The sequence below is a fragment of the Calidris pugnax genome, unplaced genomic scaffold, assembly GCF_001431845.1.
Source record: "Calidris pugnax isolate Ruff unplaced genomic scaffold, ASM143184v1 scaffold17, whole genome shotgun sequence".
Lineage (NCBI taxonomy): Eukaryota > Metazoa > Chordata > Aves > Charadriiformes > Scolopacidae > Calidris > Calidris pugnax.
Window position 1 is genome coordinate 633,277 of NW_015090794.1, and position 19,396 is coordinate 652,672.

The 19,396-nt window shown below is 45.3% G+C and overlaps 1 protein-coding gene and 2 long non-coding RNA genes across 3 annotated transcripts; 1 reads left to right on the forward strand and 2 right to left on the reverse strand.

The window, feature by feature from the left end:
- Window positions 1–3,961: 3,961 nt before the first annotated feature.
- On the reverse strand, window positions 3,962–10,885 carry DHRS7B (dehydrogenase/reductase (SDR family) member 7B). The gene is made up of 6 exons (XM_014936532.1): window positions 10,663–10,885; window positions 8,515–8,630; window positions 7,610–7,820; window positions 6,846–6,938; window positions 5,139–5,291; window positions 3,962–4,789 (listed from the first exon to the last, which is right to left on the reverse strand). The coding sequence occupies exons 1-6, from the start codon at window positions 10,868–10,870 to the stop codon at window positions 4,584–4,586; spliced, it is 987 nt and encodes a 328-aa protein (XP_014792018.1). The 5' UTR covers window positions 10,871–10,885; the 3' UTR covers window positions 3,962–4,583.
- Window positions 4,689–7,848, forward strand: LOC106884841. Its single transcript, XR_001411304.1, has 2 exons — window positions 4,689–4,827; window positions 7,671–7,848. It is a non-coding gene; the product is annotated as an uncharacterized LOC106884841 (long non-coding RNA).
- Window positions 10,886–11,406: 521 nt separating the features above from the next.
- On the reverse strand, window positions 11,407–19,277 carry LOC106884839. Its single transcript, XR_001411299.1, has 3 exons — window positions 19,233–19,277; window positions 12,673–12,848; window positions 11,407–12,092 (listed from the first exon to the last, which is right to left on the reverse strand). It is a non-coding gene; the product is annotated as an uncharacterized LOC106884839 (long non-coding RNA).
- Between the last annotated feature and the right edge of the window lie 119 nt (window positions 19,278–19,396).

The following is a 19,396-nucleotide window of genomic DNA, read 5'->3' on the forward strand; positions in this document are numbered from 1 at the left end:
TTTTTTTTTTTTTTTTTTTTTTTGGAAACATTTAAGTATATTGTTTAATTGTATTACACAGAACCAGCCAGAATTATCATTGACCATTAAAGGATGAGAATTTCAAATGCTTTTGCTCTCTTGTTACTGTTATCATAGTTCCCTTTTATAGCGTGCTTCCAAGGAAAGGAGGCTTTGCTGTGAGAACTCCAGTGATGGTAATTATTTATGCTCACACACAGACCTGATGTTCCTCTCATCCGTTGCACGTGGCAGCAGCATCCATCTTACTTCACCGTCCGATGAAGGAATAGCCGTAGGGTGTTGCCTTCTCTCTTGACTAGGGGTATTTCTTGGAAAAGGGCTTACTTGTTACCCCAGTATTTATATCTTTTTTGGTAATTGCTTAAACTGATGGTTGAGGCTAAAGGTGTCCAAATCCTCTGCTGCCCAGCCACCTCCCACCATTATTTCTCCGCGCAATGGAGATAACATGAAGTTTCCAGCCACAGACACATTCTGTTCAGTCCCTGTACAAGTTCTTTCTGATGGGCTCTTCTTAACTCCACTGAAATGTGGAGTGGGAGTGGTGGGAGTCCAGCCCTTACTTTTGTGCTTTGCTATTGCTGCTGTGCCCCGACTGTGCAATTCCACTGCTCTTCCTTGGAACACATGCTCCAGGAGCTGCCTCCTGCTGCTGCAGCAGAGCATCCACCCCATTGCACCTTTTAACCGTGGCATCTGAAATTTTGGAAGCCTCGTGCGTTAATGCAGCTTTTTAGCTCAAAATCTTGTTCTTAGCATGGGAAGTATTTACTGTTTTGCAAGATCTGCCGGTGACTTTTAAAAAGATAGGGGTTTGCTTGCTATAATCTCCTCCTACCAGATGGAAAGCAGGCGTGGCTGGCTTTTACGGTCCCACCTTGGCACAGCTTCAAGCGTCACCGTCTGAACCCAAGAGCAAAAGCCCTGTAATAAAAACTGCCTGCGCAGGGGTGTAGGCACCGCTTCCTTCGGTGGTAGTGGCAGTCTGACCTCCACAGCCGAAGCTCTGACCTTGGAAGGGAGTTCTCAGGAGGTCAGAACCCGATTTCGATAGTTCTATCTTTATCTTTCCAAAAAACTGCAAATGGCAGGCACCGAGGAGGACTCCTCTCCTCCCGACTGCAGCCGGCTTTTCCAGCCGCGCTTCCAACTCGTCCTTTTCTGCTGACGCAGCTTTTTTGCCGTAGCGGGGCGTGCGTCCCAGTCGTGGGCGTGCTGGGCAAACGGGGTTTACTGGGAGCTCTGAGCAAGTACTTTTACCCCTTGAGCAGGCACGTGGGGCTGGAGGAAACTCCCGTGGCATCGAGACGCTTCTGGGTGGCAACAACCCTTTTGCCTCTTTCGCCGGTACAGTGGCCGAGTCGTCTCCCTCCAAGGTTAAAAGAAGCTGGGATCCAGATCCAGTCTCTATTTATAGCAACAATGTACAGTTGCCTTGGCAGAGAGGAGGGGAAGAAATGCAACCGCTTCATCCCGCTGCGGTTCGGCCAAGAACTGCTGGGCAGGCTGCCTCCCCGGCTCTCACATTGTTTGTTTCTAAAGTTCCCCTCTGCTGGATGAATTTTAAACTCGTGGCAGATCTGCCACAGCTAATGTGTGCTTTATGGCTGCAGGAGGCCCCAAAATATCCTTGCTGCCCACACAAAAGACATTCCTGCTTTTATTTTTTTTTTTAATCAGTGCTGAATAATCGTGAGGGATTTTAGTTCCTTTTCTTCACCAAATCCTGGCACGTTTGTGTGTTAAAGCTTTTCCTTGCCTGGAATGATGGCTGGCAGAAGGAGTAACCCTTGGTGGGCTCCCTGAACGCCTGCCTTGCATCAAGGACTCTGGAGTTAAAAATGAGCAAGTTTCCTGTGGTCTCTTAATTGCAGGAGAAAAGGTGAAAAGTCAGCTGAGCTGTCACAACAGGTAAGTCTGTTAAAAACACGCCCTTCACTCCGGTCTGAGGTGGAGAGGACATAGATGGGGGGTTGGGGAGCTTGTTTTCCAAGAAATATTAGTGATAATCTAACCAAAATGCTTGGTGATGCCCTGGCTGTTAATAAGTCAGTGCTGAAACGATGCACAGTGAGCTGGGGGAATGAGAGGGGTCCTGAGGGTCGGCAGCTCAAGGGTTCCAGCGCTGGGGACAAGCTACAGTCCCCTCATCACAGGGAATTTACTTTCAAAGGGGAACGTGCACACTCGGTCACCTCTGACTGGGAGCTGTAGTTCAAGCAGTAACTACAGTAACTCTCCACGTGCAATTTTTTTTCCTCAGGCCTGATGTGTTCTGCCCCTCAGCTCCCTGGATGATAACACAGAAACACAAAGTGGCTCCTCGGTCCTTCCTGGGTGGCCGTGACCTGAATCAGCAGAAGGAGCAGCTGGACAGGGCTGGCAGCAGTGCTGTGTTTTGCCAAGAAACGGAGGAGCTGAACATGGAAAACACAAAAGGAAAAGCACAACACTGAAAGAAACTCCCCTTGTGGCAAGGGAGAGAAGGTAACGTCTTGGTTTCCGACCTTAGCAGGTAAAAGAGATACAGACACCTGAAAGCTTCATCTTTAATTTCAACCCTAGGTCTTTTATGTAACGAATCTGCAACCTCAGCCACGGTGGAAGTGGCAGAGGATGTCCCAACCGAGCAGCAGCATCGCGGTGATTAAACACGGCCTGGTCAGCATCTGGGGTGGATTCTCAGAGACCCTTTATGAATCTGTCGTGGTCAGGAAAAGGCGTTGTGAAGAAGGTCCTGCTGAGCCTGCGCACCTGTATCAGTTTCAGTGTGACTGATTCCCTGTGTGGATTCACACTGTCTCCTTTAAAACAGGACAGGGATGAAGTATGTCGTGCTGCATCTATTACTCGTACAACAGTACCTGGCAGGAGGGTAAAAAAAGAAAAACAAACCCCTCCTGCTTTCCCCTTCTTTAACATTACCTGCTGTGAGGAGCTGAAGTAGAACAGAGGTTTGATTTCATAGCAATGTGATTTATTTGTCATCAGCTGTGCGCTCACAGGCAGGACATACAAGGCAGTACACATGGAAAATCACACAATCATAGAATGGTTAGAGTTGGAAGGGACCTTAAAAATCATCCAGTGCCCCCCTCCTGCCCTGGGCAGGGACACCTCCCGCCAGACCAGGTTGCTCCAAGCCCCATCCAGCCTGGCCTTGAACCCCTCCAGGGATGGGGCAGCCACAGCTTCTCTGGGCAACCTGTTCCAGGCTCTCACCACCCTCACAGCAAAGAATTTCTTTCTGGTATCTCATCTAAATCTCCTCTCTTCCAATTTAAAACCGTTACCCCTTGTCCTGTCACTCCACTCCCTGACAGAGTCCCTCCCCAGCTCTCCTGTAGCTCCCTTCAGATACTGGAAGGCTAAAATGCTGGTAAGTGCATGGAGGCAGCAGCAGGGCTCTGCACCTGGGTTTCTGTTCGTAGGTTTTATTTGAATTACAAGTTTAAAAAGATTACTGAACTATCTCTGTGCAGCCACTCCTTTTTCCTAGTGGAGCTGTATCCCTCCCAACACGAGAAGGGGTGAAGAACGGAATGTGGTGCTCCCTGAAGCCTGTGATATGTGAACAAGAGGGTATCGTTCCCCCACTGGATGTGATCCTAATTAGCATCTGTAATTGCTTTAAAATAGATGAGAACTAAGAGGCTGTCCCTACACTGTCCACCCAGCGTGCACAGATTCTCCTCTGCTTGCCTGGCATCTATGGAAATGCACCTTCTCTGTGCTGTAGGCCTGCAGGTGCACGGGTGTGCCACCATCAGCTGCAGGGTATTTCCACACACCAGTATTTGTGTAGAAATACCCTGTTGTGCTGTTTTCCATCTGTTCAGTCCTTCCCTGCATCAGCTGGGGTTAATCCCACACTGTCAGGTAGTACAGAGTCAAACGTACCCTGCGTGTCAATAAGGCATGATTCAGACAGATCAAATAATTGGCAAATAAGACTTATATTTTACATCAGTTACTTCTTTAAAAGTGGCACTCAACTTTGTATTAACATCTCCGACGATTTGGCGCGTTAACAAGCAGAGGGTCTGTGAAGTTTCCCATTTCAAGCAACACGTTCTGGATCAGCTTGGAAGGAGTGGGAAGGAGACAGTGATCACGAGAGCTCCCAGCTGAGGACTGTGTTTCACAGGGGCCGTGGGGTGGGGAAAGCTGAGATCTGCTTGTGTGAAGGCAAACCAGGTGGGTTTTATTTGTAGCAGGGCATTAAAGCTGAGTGTACCTGGAGTGAGGTGAGGTGCTGTCTTCCAGCACATGGGCCTCCCCTGCTGCAAAGTGTGTTCCCTTGAGTTACCCTCCCGTGCAGCCTCAGCTCTCCTTTTGTCCAAGCACCCTTCTCCAGGGGAGGTTTAGGTGCTGTCTTCCAGCTAGTGGACCTGCCTTGATGTGGGAGAAACCACTTCCCACTCCCCATGCAATGGTCAACTGCAGCATTTTGAGAAAGGTTTTGTTTTTTTTTCCTGCAGGAGCACCTCCGCTGATGTCCCAGCCAAACTGCAGGGGGTCAGCCTCTCCCTACAGTTACTGCTCGGATGAGCTGAGCTCTAAGAGTCCTTTGCTTTTCTCTCCTTTTTTGCTCTAGTTGCCATTAAGGTGAAGAAGAGCCTGGGGAAGATGTTTCGCAGGTAGACAGCCAGCGAGGGTGTCAGGCCAGCTACAAGGACTTCCTTCTTCTTCTGTCCCACCGCGTTGAGAACCACCTGAGCGACCTCTGCGGCTGTCTGTCCTTCGGCGGTGTTCTTGTCCATAACTGCCAAAGGAAAGCCCAGTAAACACCAGTGCCAGCAGGTAAGCCCACACTTAGGTACCTTTCCTAGGAATGCTCTGTTGTGACTATTTGTGGCTGTTTGTATGGTTTTGTTTCTTACACCATATGGGAGCACAGGCAGGTAGAATTCATGGTTGGGCGATAAGTCAGTAATCGCTATCTAGGAAGTCTAAATTTTGGGGTTACTGTTTCTACTCTGCATCCAAAGTTGTCTTTTGATACTTCAGGGCTAAGCTGTGTCCTCACCAGAGACCATACATTGCAAGTGCACTTTGGAGTAACTCAGGGAGGTGGAGATGCTTCAGGTATAGGGTGGAAAATCGTATCTCACCTCCATAGCGAGATCCATCTGCTGTTACAGCATTGAGAGAGAGGTTGGTCTGAATGTATCCAGGGCTTACAACTGTCACATCAATGTCATACTGCTCCACCTCTGCTCGTAGACAATCGAAGAAGGCCTGGGTAGCGTGCTTAGAGGCAGCATCTGCAAAACAGGAGAAGGACTGTGCACTAAGGAGAAGCAGCTGAAGGAAGATTCACTCCCCTGAATGGGTTTTTCATGGCAATGCAGCCAATTCTGGGCAAGAACCCAACAGCTGTTCTCCAACTTCTAGGTTTTAGTGAATGGCAGCAACAGGTAGTGGGAGTGAGAGGCAATTTAGGAAGGCAAAATGTAAATATTCCAAGTTGGAAACTGGCTGGGATTCTGAGCTTAACATCACAGCCGTGCTAAAGCACTACAGAGCAAACCCAAGCTGCCTCCCACTCGCAATAAAGGAGACAGGGAAGTTGGAAACTGGCTGGCATTCTGAGCTTAGTATCACAGCCGTGCTAAAGCACTACGGAGCCAACCCAACTGCCTCCCACTCGCAATAAAGGAGACAGGGAGCCTGGTTTGGGCAGCATTTCACGGGCCGGGCTGGGGGAGCGCGGTGCCGGCAGAGGAGGGCAGAGCTGACGGTGGCTCCCGGCCTTCGCGCACCGAGCAGCAGGGACTGGCAGAGCAGGTTCAGAGCTCGGCTGCTCACAAGTCAGAACCTGATCACACGAGCAGAGAGAGGCAGAGAAGTGTGGCCTAGGGCAGGATTTCCCCCTCTTAAACGGCTGAGCGACTCCTTTTGCTCGCTCCCTTTCCACATGTACTTGGTCACTCCTGCTGTGACTGCTGTCACCTCGGCACGGCCGCAGGGCTGGCACCAGCAGGGCAGAGCATAGGGCAGGATGAGGGCCTAGGCAGGAGCTGAGCTCCACACTGCTGGGCACACATGGCTCTGGGCACCACAAGCAGCCTGGAAGCTCTTCAGAAGACATTTCTTGGTGCAATTGTACTCCCATCATCTTCAAGACCAGATGGCCCAGGCATTCCAGGTTCTCCTTTACTCTTCATCCTCACTCTTATGCCACCCTCGCTGTATTCTTCCGTTTTTACGTTTATTTTCAGTGATTTACAGATGCTTGTACGCCAGTCTCCTTTTAGTTCCTCTGCTATAAGGCTTTTTCCAGGAATCTCACCAATATTATTTCTTGTCATACCTGATATAGCATGAAGAGTTTGTTGGATCAAGGTAACTGTTTAGGCTTTTATTTTGATTTCGGTTGTACTATGGCACTTCACAACTTATTAAAACAAAAAGTTCCTACTTTCTTATAGGAAATGAACCAGGCAAACAGCAAGGATAAAATGCAATAAAATTATGGAATTAATCAGAAAGTTTATAGGGACTCTCAAGTGTTGAGGTAGGAATATCAAGCTATTTTCAAGACACTGAAAACATAGACTCTTTTTCTATCCCTTAACTTTAGGACAGGGCTAAGATTTTACATTTGAGAGTGCCTTCCTCAACAGCTGTCAGTGATTTGTGACCATGTTAAGAATGATGCACAGCTCTGCCTTCTCTGCTAAATGTGGAAGCAGTAGCCAAGTATTCACCTGCATGAAGCCAGCTCTACAGAGAGCTAAATGTGGAAGCAGTAGCCAAGTATTCATTCAGTACGCTGCCCCAAATATGTCTTCCCCATCTTCTGTGGAGGTACTTACATGCAGATCTGAAAGGAATGCTTATTTTGCCTTGAACGCTGCTGATGGCCACAATGTGGCCTTGTCTCCTCTTGATCATGGAGGGGAGAAGTGCTAGCAAAAGACAGAAAAGACCCATTCAGAATAACAGTCCCCCCATTACTGCTGTCAAGAATCAATGCTTTCAGAGAATTCAGAGATGCCAAAGTGAATTAATTACAAGGTCCTCGTTCAGGGTTGGGCAAGGGATAGTGCTCAGGATGCTTCCAACTGAAGCTGCAGCCTGGCTGGGACATTCCCCTCTCGGGAGGTTCCTTGTGCCAGTGAGGCTGCTCAAAGGCTGTTGGAGTTGCTGTGATCTCCCACAGGACTTGCTCTTTTCTCCCACCAGCCCTCTTTCCAATTCCTGCAGCTGACATGCTCCAGGCTGAACTTTCTGTGGAACTGCAGCTTCCTAGGAAAGCTACAGCTTCACCTGAACCCGTACTGCGTTCTCTGGGGTTTCATCAGAGCAGACAGGCTAACCATATCACTCATCTAAGTTCCTGCCAGAGCAGAGACAGGAGGTGTTTTAAACAAGGTGATATCTCTAATCAGGTACTTCCCATGCAGTCGTGCCCAAGCATCAACTTTAGGCCTGCCCATAAAATAAAACTTTCCTCCTCTCTTACACTCTACTGTATCAAACCCAATTACAAACGGAAGTTGAAGCTGTGCTTAGTTGTGTTGGCTGCAGAAAGTATCAGCCAAATCCACTGTCCCCTTGTCATCTGGCTCACGGGTACCTTTGGTGAGGGCTATAGGACCAAAGTAATTTGTTTCCATCACTTTCTTGTCCACATCCAGTCCTGTGTCCACGATTGTGCCTCGGAAACTGATGCCTGCGTTGTTGATGAGGATGTCCACGTGACCCAAGTACTTCAGGATCTCTTCAGCAGCGTTTAGGACAGTTTTAGTATCCGAGAGGTCAAACACCACAGTGTGAGGTTTGTGTGTCTGTGAATAAACAAAAGTTGGCAAAAGACCAGTTCAGGCTGTGCTGAATGTGCTGCATGTTCACACTTACGATGGGATTTCCCAGCTCTGGAAGCACAGAAGTGGGACCACCCAAACCTTGTGCAATTAGACTCTGGTAGTTCCATTTGGTAGGAACACGTGGTAGAAGCAGGTTGTGTTCTCATCTTTCTCTGCTCCTGTAACCTGTTCCTTACACCAAAGCGTAGGAAAGGGGCAAGTGAGATCTTCCTCAAGTAGTAAAGTTTGCTACAGTATTATTAAAGAAGTAAAAAAAATAGTAAAAAACTTAAATAACGTCTTCTTTAGAAGCCAGTAATACCTTTTTTTAGCCACTGTCAGCAGAATTAGACATCAAAAATACAAGACAACACAAGGAGAGTCGCTTTTCCAGATTCAGCACATGATATACAGATGCAAGGGGGTCTGGGCACTGCACTCTCCTGTGCTTTCACTTCTATTACAAGGCAAATAGTCTTTCAGCTGGCTTATTTTTGTAGGGTTTTTACGAGATATGACGTCACCTCCAAGTACTCCTGTACCAATGTGTATCCCTAACCACAGAGTTGCATTTTTCCTGTTGCTCAACGCACAAGCCATTCTGTAATTTCTGTAATAACATGAACAGAAATCCCAGCCACCCGAGACAAGGAGCCTCTCCTCCTCCCCCACTTACGTTCTTTCGGTGATTGGTCATGGTAGAAAGCTCCTGCACCAGGTCTTTGAGCTTCTCGCTGTCTCTGCCGCAGAGCACCAGCTTGGAGCCAGCTGCATGGAAGGCTTTTGCACATTCTTTGGAGGAAGCAAGGAAAAGAGAAAAAGTAGGTATTTGAATGATGGAGACAAACAGCAGATCCCCATCGTATCTGGTGATAGGCTAAAACTTTTTATAGCTGGTGAAGATCTAAGGTGACTTTATTACTCCTGATTTACAGTGAAGCTGCAGCAAGATTTCCTGTGACTCTGATGGGCACGTGACAGCGGTGAGGCAGCTGGTGTGGTGATAGCCTGATTTACAGTGAAGTGGCAGCAAGATTTCCTGTGACTCTGACGGGCACGTGACAGCGGTGAGGCAGCTGGTGTGCTCACAGTCACGGTGCTGGTTATGCAGTTATTGTGCTGTGTATGCATCCTCCCCCATCAGCTGGTTGAATTTGCCTGTGCCTCTTAATTTTTGACTATATACCCCTCCTGAGAGGGAGTACAGTTACCTTGTGTATGTCATCTGATGCACTGAGGCTTGGTCTTGGACGTTTTGGTTTTAGTGAACACCTCCAAAGGTTTTGGAAGCCTTGGAGCTAATGGCTTCATCAAGGTGATGTTCTTCATCAGGAAAAGGCTGAAGGGATGCCATGCTCTTGTCTTCCTTTCAGCACTACCAGCTGCTGAGGCAATTGCATGTTCTTCTGCCCTACCCCTCTGTGACCCAGCGAGACAAATTGCTTATTTGTGCAAGAGATGACAGGGGATGATAACGAAGGGTGTTTAAAAACACACAGTCATTACAAGTGGTCTAGTATATTAATAACTGGGAGTGAGGGGAATAGTGTAAGATCTTGCCAATGAGTCAGTAAGGGAGGAAACTTCACTGTACAATGGTGGAAATCTATACCCAACACCACACAGTGCTTCATCTGCCCAGCCTATCACAGCTGGAAAGTCCCTCCCGAGATACCAGTTCTATCTCTTCTTAATGTGAAATACAAATTCTTTTACCACTCCCAGCTCTTTTGTTGTGACAGGCAGAGAGGACCATTTCACTTTCTAGAACTACCTGAAAGGAGGGTGTAGAGAGGCAGGGGTTGGTCTCTTCTCCCAAGACACAGGCAACAGGACAAGAGGAAATGGCCTCAAGTTGCACCAGGGGAGGTTCAGATTGGAGATTAGGAAAAGGTTTTACACCGAACGGGTTATTAAGCCTTGGAAGGGCTGCCCAGGGAAGTGGTTGAGGCACCATCCCTGGAGGTATTTAAAAGACAGGCTGACATAGGGCTTAGTGACGTGGTTTAGTGACGGTTTTTTATCAGAGTTAGGTGGATGGTTGGACTAGATAATCTTAAAGGTCCCTTCCAACCTAATTCTATGATTCTATCTCCTTTGGACATTCAGTTACTGAACAGCACTGCCTTCAACGACAAACGCACATGCAAAACCAGCATCAGTTTAAGCTATTTGTTCTATGAGTGTACTCATCCTAATGAAAGGCCTTGATAGCAGAGAGCACCTTGTCTTCTCCTCAAGAAGCTTTTGAAGCAATTATAGAAAGCATAATTAGAGAACAAATCAATTCACAAAAAGAACATATTTTATTTGAAAAAAAAAGCCTCTGTGTTTTTATTTAGGAAAAATTACTCACTGGTGTTAATGTTGGCGAGAGTTTGAATTTAGAATTTGTATCAAAAGAGGAAAGGTACCTTAACGTGGGGTGAGGGGTAGGGAGAAAGAGTGGAAATTAGGGCAGGGGATCTGGAAATACAACAAACATGAATGCAGAACACCAGTTCTGGGAAGTTTGAGAGAATTAATTTAACTTCCTGGCTTTTTCAGGATTTAGAAAAAAGACCCCTGACAGCACAAGAACAGCACAACTTGCTCCTTGCCATGATGAGCTCCATTTTACACAGCACAATTAAGATTTTCCTCAACAAACTTTGAGATTTTCTTGCATCAAATTTTGGGCTGGCTATCGGAGGGCTGTGCAAGGTATGATTCTCCAAATTCAGAGCAACTGGATCTTTCATCTCATCACTGCTTTATCCTGATAGGTGCCCCTTCCACAACCCTCTCCTTATCCTACCTTTGGGGCCCTTCCTTCGGTACCTACCTTTTCCCAGGCCAGAGGTAGCCCCTGTGACCACGACCACAGCTTCCTGGAGGTAAGCTCGCATCCGCATCCACTGCAGCAGCCGAAAGACGGCAAAGATCCCCAAGCTGCCAAAAAGCAGCGGGATGATGACCGTGCTTGTGAAATCCATAAGTCTTCCTTTCTGAACGGTCTTCCTAGAGCCATAGGATGAAAGGAAACAGACCATTTCACCATCAAGAAGATTTTCTGATTGTAATAAAACCTCTTAGATTTCTCTAGAACAGTCAGTACTGCAGCACCTACATGCCAGAGACCAGTTACTGTGTATTATTCCAGATGGAAATAAGCCAGTCTATCTTCTGGAAGCTCAGAGTAAGTTTTTTTTTCTCTTAATGCACTAAAATCTGTGCTTCCATCTCCAGTGTCTTTCACCACCTGTTATAGAGACAAGTTACCTGATTTAAATGAATCACATGTCCAGTCCAGTAGGCGAAAGCCTACGTTCATGCTCTTTACTTTTATGCTGACATTAATTATGCAGTTTAACAGCATGAACCTGTGTTCTAATATACTGAAATTAAACCTGTGAAGGAAACCCAAGCTAAAGGTATCTACAAGACCTAGCTCACCCTGGAATTAGATTCTGATACCAATGTGTAGCCTAAATCTCCTTGCTAAGCCATTGCCTTCAAGGGAGCAGTTTATGTTACAGCTTACTACATGGCCAAAGGGTAAGTGATACTTATGCTAGTGTAAGATCTTGCCAATGAGTCAGTAAGGGAGGAAACTTCACTGTACAATGGTGGAAATCTATACCCAACACCACACAGTGCTTCATCTGCCCAGCCTATCACAGCTGGAAAGTCCCTCCCGAGATACCAGTTCTATCTCTTCTTAATGTGAAATACAAATTCTTTTACCACTCCCAGCTCTTTTGTTGTGACAGGCAGAGAGGACCATTTCACTTTCTAGAACTACCTGAAAGGAGGGTGTAGAGAGGCAGGGGTTGGTCTCTTCTCCCAAGACACAGGCAACAGGACAAGAGGAAATGGCCTCAAGTTGCACCAGGGGAGGTTCAGATTGGAGATTAGGAAAAGGTTTTACACCGAACGGGTTATTAAGCCTTGGAAGGGCTGCCCAGGGAAGTGGTTGAGGCACCATCCCTGGAGGTATTTAAAAGACAGGCTGACATAGGGCTTAGTGACGTGGTTTAGTGACGGTTTTTTATCAGAGTTAGGTGGATGGTTGGACTAGATAATCTTAAAGGTCCCTTCCAACCTAATTCTATGATTCTATCTCCTTTGGACATTCAGTTACTGAACAGCACTGCCTTCAACGACAAACGCACATGCAAAACCAGCATCAGTTTAAGCTATTTGTTCTATGAGTGTACTCATCCTAATGAAAGGCCTTGATAGCAGAGAGCACCTTGTCTTCTCCTCAAGAAGCTTTTGAAGCAATTATAGAAAGCATAATTAGAGAACAAATCAATTCACAAAAAGAACATATTTTATTTGAAAAAAAAAGCCTCTGTGTTTTTATTTAGGAAAAATTACTCACTGGTGTTAATGTTGGCGAGAGTTTGAATTTAGAATTTGTATCAAAAGAGGAAAGGTACCTTAACGTGGGGTGAGGGGTAGGGAGAAAGAGTGGAAATTAGGGCAGGGGATCTGGAAATACAACAAACATGAATGCAGAACACCAGTTCTGGGAAGTTTGAGAGAATTAATTTAACTTCCTGGCTTTTTCAGGATTTAGAAAAAAGACCCCTGACAGCACAAGAACAGCACAACTTGCTCCTTGCCATGATGAGCTCCATTTTACACAGCACAATTAAGATTTTCCTCAACAAACTTTGAGATTTTCTTGCATCAAATTTTGGGCTGGCTATCGGAGGGCTGTGCAAGGTATGATTCTCCAAATTCAGAGCAACTGGATCTTTCATCTCATCACTGCTTTATCCTGATAGGTGCCCCTTCCACAACCCTCTCCTTATCCTACCTTTGGGGCCCTTCCTTCGGTACCTACCTTTTCCCAGGCCAGAGGTAGCCCCTGTGACCACGACCACAGCTTCCTGGAGGTAAGCTCGCATCCGCATCCACTGCAGCAGCCGAAAGACGGCAAAGATCCCCAAGCTGCCAAAAAGCAGCGGGATGATGACCGTGCTTGTGAAATCCATAAGTCTTCCTTTCTGAACGGTCTTCCTAGAGCCATAGGATGAAAGGAAACAGACCATTTCACCATCAAGAAGATTTTCTGATTGTAATAAAACCTCTTAGATTTCTCTAGAACAGTCAGTACTGCAGCACCTACATGCCAGAGACCAGTTACTGTGTATTATTCCAGATGGAAATAAGCCAGTCTATCTTCTGGAAGCTCAGAGTAAGTTTTTTTTTCTCTTAATGCACTAAAATCTGTGCTTCCATCTCCAGTGTCTTTCACCACCTGTTATAGAGACAAGTTACCTGATTTAAATGAATCACATGTCCAGTCTAGTAGGCGAAAGCCTACGTTCATGCTCTTTACTTTTATGCTGACATTAATTATGCAGTTTAACAGCATGAACCTGTGTTCTAATATACTGAAATTAAACCTGTGAAGGAAACCCAAGCTAAAGGTATCTACAAGACCTAGCTCACCCTGGAATTAGATTCTGATACCAATGTGTAGCCTAAATCTCCTTGCTAAGCCATTGCCTTCAAGGGAGCAGTTTATGTTACAGCTTACTACATGGCCAAAGGGTAAGTGATACTTATGCTGTAAAAAAGGTCACTAATTTTCCCACTGTAGATATCCCCAAGCCTTTATGCTTGTTGTCACAGTAAAGTCAGTTACAACCCCTTCCTGGAATCAATATGACTTTACGTGTGACCCAAAAGTTAAACCCAAATATCAGTATATCTTCCCTGTTGTGCAGATAGAGTTTGAACTCTTAGAGTTTGACCTGCAAGATAGATCTTTACCAGGAAGAGACCGGAAAAGTCTGGGCAGGCAAATCATACACTACTTCAAACAAAAAGACAGCATGAGAAGCAGAAGACAAGAGATAACTAATAATGCTAAGCCAGAATTCAGTGTCATTAAGTGGGACTGAGCGGAGCTGAGGGGATGACAGAGGCTCTACGTGCCGTGGAACAGAGCTAATGTGGAAAATATCAGGCTCTTCCAGATTTCCATTAGGGGTTTGGACAGAATTTCTCAAGTAGCTGGTCAGTGAACAAACTAATTTGATGAACCCACAGTGAACTGTATAAAGTAAGTATTTCTAGAGGTATAACGAAAACACAATAAAAAACCCACATAAAGATAGCTGAGCTAGCTCTAAATAAGCTTGACAAGGTCTAAAAATAAAACCATCGAGCTAATACACAGCTCTTCTTAAGGTACCATGAACTTCTCATTCCTGAGCCAACTCACGTATCTACAAAGTACTTAATTGTGTAATATACTGTGTATAATGCAGCGAGACATCCAGGCAACAAGCTCCCCCGGGCATAGAGGATATGCCCAAAGTGGGAAACCAGAAACCCCAAAGGAGGATTAAACTCATTCCGTTGCAAAGCAGTGCATGAGCACGGCACCCGGCTGCTCAGACCAGCGGCTTATTCTTCTAGCTCTTTGAAAGAGTGTGTATTTTGTACTGATTTACAGCAAAGGACTGGTAGAGTTGATTTAATGCAAGAGAAGAGTGTATATCACCCCTGAAATAATTTCTGGGACACTGGCCTTCTTTAGGCTGGATAAGGAGGAGGTTCTCCTTACTGGTTCATGTTCAGCTAGTCAGTTAAAACAGCTGCCCTCTTTATATTGTCCCTTTTATTTTTTTTTATTTTTATTTTTGTTGCTCTCAAGGGTCTCTTGAGATTGAGAAGAGAAGATGTGGGCAGGGACAACAGGTGCTGTGCTGACATTGAGCAGTGTGGCTTACAGGACATTTTGGAATCAAAAACCTTCAGCTCCAATTTAGGACCTTTCATTATTTCCAAAGTGGGAGCTGACAGGTGGAGTGGCACTTCCTTCATGAGCCCATGTTGAAGCTGAGGCCTTTTGAAAATCTGGCCCTGACCAGCTTTGCTTCTGATTTCAGTAAAATGCAGATGATGGCTTAAAACAGATGAAAAGGTAACTGGGAAGATGGGGCTTTTCTAACTAAACCACCCCAGGAGATGGGAGGGAGTCCCGTGTTTGATTACAGCACAGTTCTTTCACATTCTTTGGCAAAAGTAAAGGTTGACTTTTTAAGGACTGAATTTTCTGCTACAGGGGCTGGTAGAAAAGAGCCCCCGACCCAATCAGCTAAAAGCTCACTGTGTTTTGGTCATGTAGCATCCACTGCTCATCCATGTGAGCTAGTTATCCCGGCTTAACTTATTCCTTAATCATATCCCTTATTCATCTACTTTGTAAACAAAGAATGTCTGCCTTTAATCCTTTTTTTGGGATTATTTCCTAGCCTTTTACTGTTTTTCTTTCTCCCCAAGTCATTATATATAGGAACTGGGCAAATTACCCAGTCCCAGCCATAAACCCAGCCAGCAGCAACAACCCACTTCTGCCGCTTCCAGGCTACTGTGAATCCACAGGTAATCCCCTCTGGTATATGGGGAGGGGAAATATGGGATGGGGAAGAGAAAGGCTGGATGAAGGAGGGAAGCAAGAGAGAGGACTAGCCCATCAGAGATGTAGGTCCTTTTTTATTCAGGCATACAGTTGCAGTACCTTCTTCCAAGGAAGGTACTCAAATGACCCCTTAGAAAGAGCCCCTGACAAAGATAATCTCAGTTCAGTCAGGGTTAAGAAAGAGGACAATCTTGTTGAACTGAATTGTTATGGGAAGAAGAAAGAATTCCTAGACCTACAGCAGTAAGTTTTCTTTTGTTTCATGGTCTAGTTTATATCACAAACTCACAAGTCCTCCTTTTAGCTTGTCATGTTGAACTTGCTGAAAAAAAATCATTGATAATATAAATATCAGTGGAATAAGAGAACATGGAAATCAGCTCAAGCCACACTGCAGAACGTTCAACTACATCCATCTTACAGACCTCAGTGCCAGGCTACTGACGTAACAGGGTGGCAGTTCAGTTCTGTTCAGTTTTCAGGGTTATTTGGTGCAAAAACCAAAGAAAAGAATTGCTGCAACATGAAGGAGAAGTTATATTCTGTTCATTATTAGGGTTATTCACTGCAAAAGCCAGAGGGAAAAAAACTGCTGCAATCTGAAGGAGAATGAGACAGATCATAGGGGGGAAAATAAGGGAAAAAAAAGACTTGATCAACAAAACTACTAAGTTGCAAGTCAAAGGCTGGGAAGAGAAGATAAAAAGCATAAAATGCAACTTAAGGTAGGTAACACTCTGACATAGCTGAAGACATGTCAGATAATGCCATGTCACATTAAAAACATGGGGGAGGGCAGGGAACAGACGGGTTTCCACACCTAGTTTGAGATGAACTGGATATTCTCAAACCTCCTGCTCTAAGGCCTGAGACCCCACTATTACCTTTGTTCAAAACTTTGTGTATTCATGCTAAAAAAATAATGTTATTACTTCTTAACAGATAATGTTTATGACACCAGGTTATCGGCAGGAGAGAAGCTACTGCTCGTAATCAGTTCAAATAAAGGCCTGTAATTCTCAGTTCTCCATCCCAAAAGGCAGGATTGGAGCAACCTGGTTATTAGACAGCAGAAATAAGGACACCGATAATGTAAGCAATATAGGTGATTTGAAGCTTTTTGAAAGGCTTACCATAAAATAAATCATGTAAATCCATTTAAAAAAAAAAACAAAAACAAAAAACTCCAAAACCTTTCCTCTTAAAATAAAACTGGATGTTATCCCATAAAAGCCAGGACAATGATTTCTGAAGGAACAAGGATCTTCATTAATAAGGTCAGGAGCGCACTAAAGGCAGCAAAGGTGAGATCAACTCCGAAAAGAAACTAAAAACGATCATTTCCCTAAACAACACCTATTCTCCTTTAGCTTCAGCCACCTAGAATCACATTGTCCTTTACATGACAAATGGCAGCAACTGGGAGGCTATTTTCAGAAATCAAAAGGTGTCATATAAAACACTGCTCATAATCGGCTCAAATAAAGGCCTGTAATTCTCAGTTCTCCATCCCAAAAGGCAGGATTGGAGCAACCTGGTTATTAGACAGCAGAAATAAGGACACCGATAATGTAAGCAATATAGGTGATTTGAAGCTTTTTGAAAGGCTTACCATAAAATAAATCACGTAAATCCATTTAAAAAAAAAACAAAAACAAAAAACTCCAAAACCTTTCCTCTTAAAATAAAACTGGATGTTATCCCATAAAAGCCAGGACAATGATTTCTGAAGGAACAAGGATCTTCATTAATAAGGTCAGGAGCGCACTAAAGGCAGCAAAGGTGAGATCAACTCCGAAAAGAAACTAAAAACGATCATTTCCCTAAACAACACCTATTCTCCTTTAGCTTCAGCCACCTAGAATCACATTGTCCTTTACATGACAAATGGCAGCAACTGGGAGGCTATTTTCAGAAATCAAAAGGTGTCATATAAAAGGTGGGGGGATAAAAGGCAGGAAAAAGAATTATTTTTTCTAAGGAAGCCCTTGTCCAGAAGCACAGCAGCTTTAAGTTTGATTAGCTACCAACTTTAGTCTGAAGAAAGCACAATATCCTACCTTTGAAAAGAACTGGCTTGCCAGTGACTCTGTGAGATGGTGTCTCCCTCCGGTCTTTTAACGGGACAGACCCGACTTAAATTTGGAAATGGCAGGAGTCCAAGCAAACGCGCTCTGTCCAATGCTAGCACGGCCAAGAACTGCCTCTAAAAACAAACCTCAGGAATACGGTCTGTGACCTTTGAAACGGGGGGGTAATTTAATTAAAAAGATAAAGGTGAATTCAAAACGAAACAAAATTTACAATGACCCTCTGATTATTTTTAATAGTAAGCAAAAAATTTCTAGTATTGAATCCAGAGCATCCATAAAGATCAATACCAGTCTGTCCACGCTCTAGGTGGGGAAGTTAGAAAAAAGGCAACTTGTGAATCAGCTGCAATTCTCTATTACTGTAATTAGCTTTGGGGCATATACTGATTTTATAGAGCACATTCTAAAATAGGTATCATGCTAATTAATAGCAAACAGACTTTTAATTTCTTCCCTTTGGATTCTTGAGAACTTTGAGCACAACTGAACGGATGGATGAGTTTCTCATCACACTCTGTATCAAAACCCGGTATTTACTGGGGAAATGGGCATTTCCTCCAGCAAACCAAACTCACTAAATCCCTTAAAGCCATGTTTGACAAGGAGAAAAGCGAGCATTATTTGCATTTTATAATAGCTAAACAGTTTTACTGCCCCAACTGCTTTGGAAAGAAACTGAAATCAAACTTATAGACGTCTAAGCCAGGAAAAAAAATAAATTAATCCTATAGTATTGTCTATTAAGTCAGTGATTTAATATAAGCCAATGGGAAATTTGGTGACAATTTTTCTGATGCATAAGATGCCCATAAATGGTAAGTTAAACTTCAAAAAACTCATTCAAAACCCAATGAGAAAAGACAGTGATTGCATTAATTCAAACAACTGAATTACTGAAATGCCAGTGTGCACTTACATGCTTGTATAATCAGCTTCCATTGCGAGCTTTATGAGCAGTAAATGCAATGTAAAAAATACACTGAGGTCATCAGAAAGCAGTAAAACTCCTAAGAAGGAATGCAGGGACAGAGCTCCTCACTGCATTACAACCATTTCAAAAGGAAAACAGAGAAGGCGCTCAGGAGGAGGAATACAATAACCCAACTGGAATTCTTAAAAGAAATTATGGCAGCTGGTATTATGAAGACTGCCACAGAAGTGCAGTAGTCATTCAACAGCACCCTGCTTGCATTTTTACATAATTGTTACGCAAAACAACCACCTTGCCCCATAGTACAGGGAGGGGGGAATATGTTTGTAACACTCAAAAAACAGACTGGACTTGAGGAACCATCTGAAATCTTCCTGCCACTTTTATTCAGTTACAAGCTTCATTTCCCACTCCAAAATCCTATATCGGTGTGTTTGTGAAGCAAAGAAGGTAAATCAAAGTGGCATTAATTCAAAAATGAAAACATTTGCTGTGCCGGAAAAAATATTTTGCAGACATTTACCAGATGAAGAATCATAGTAAGAAAATAAGAGCCGGCTTACTGCCTCTCCCCACCCTGATTTATATAGAGATATGTATGTAATAGCTGTGCGGTATGAACTATGTACTCGAGAGCCCAGGGTTCCCCTGCGCACAGATGAGGGCCAGGTTCGCCCAGGCTCTCACGTTTGCCAGCCGCCCACCGCTCGGAGGAGCGCACCCGCAGCCCCCGCCGCACCTCCCGGTGGCTTCCCCCGGGGAGAGCACCGCCGGGCGGAGCTGGGCAAGGCCGCAGGGGCGCCGCAGGCCGACAGCGAGCTGTCAGCAGCCCCGCTCGCTCCTGAAGGGGGCGCCAGCACTGAGGGGCTGCCTCCCCGCCGGGAAGCGGCCGGGAGCGGGGCTGAGGGGAGCGGGAGGCCTCGGGGAGCGAGACCGGGCCCTACCTGCCTACTGCCGTCACCATGGCCACCGCCGGAAGTGCCGGCAGCACGCGCATGCGCCTGAGGCGCCGCCCGGAGAGGAGGCGGGATTTCCGCCAACGCGCCCAATGACAGACGGCTCCTCCGCCGCGCCAACCGGAAGTATCTCTTGTCGCCCGTCGGGCCTA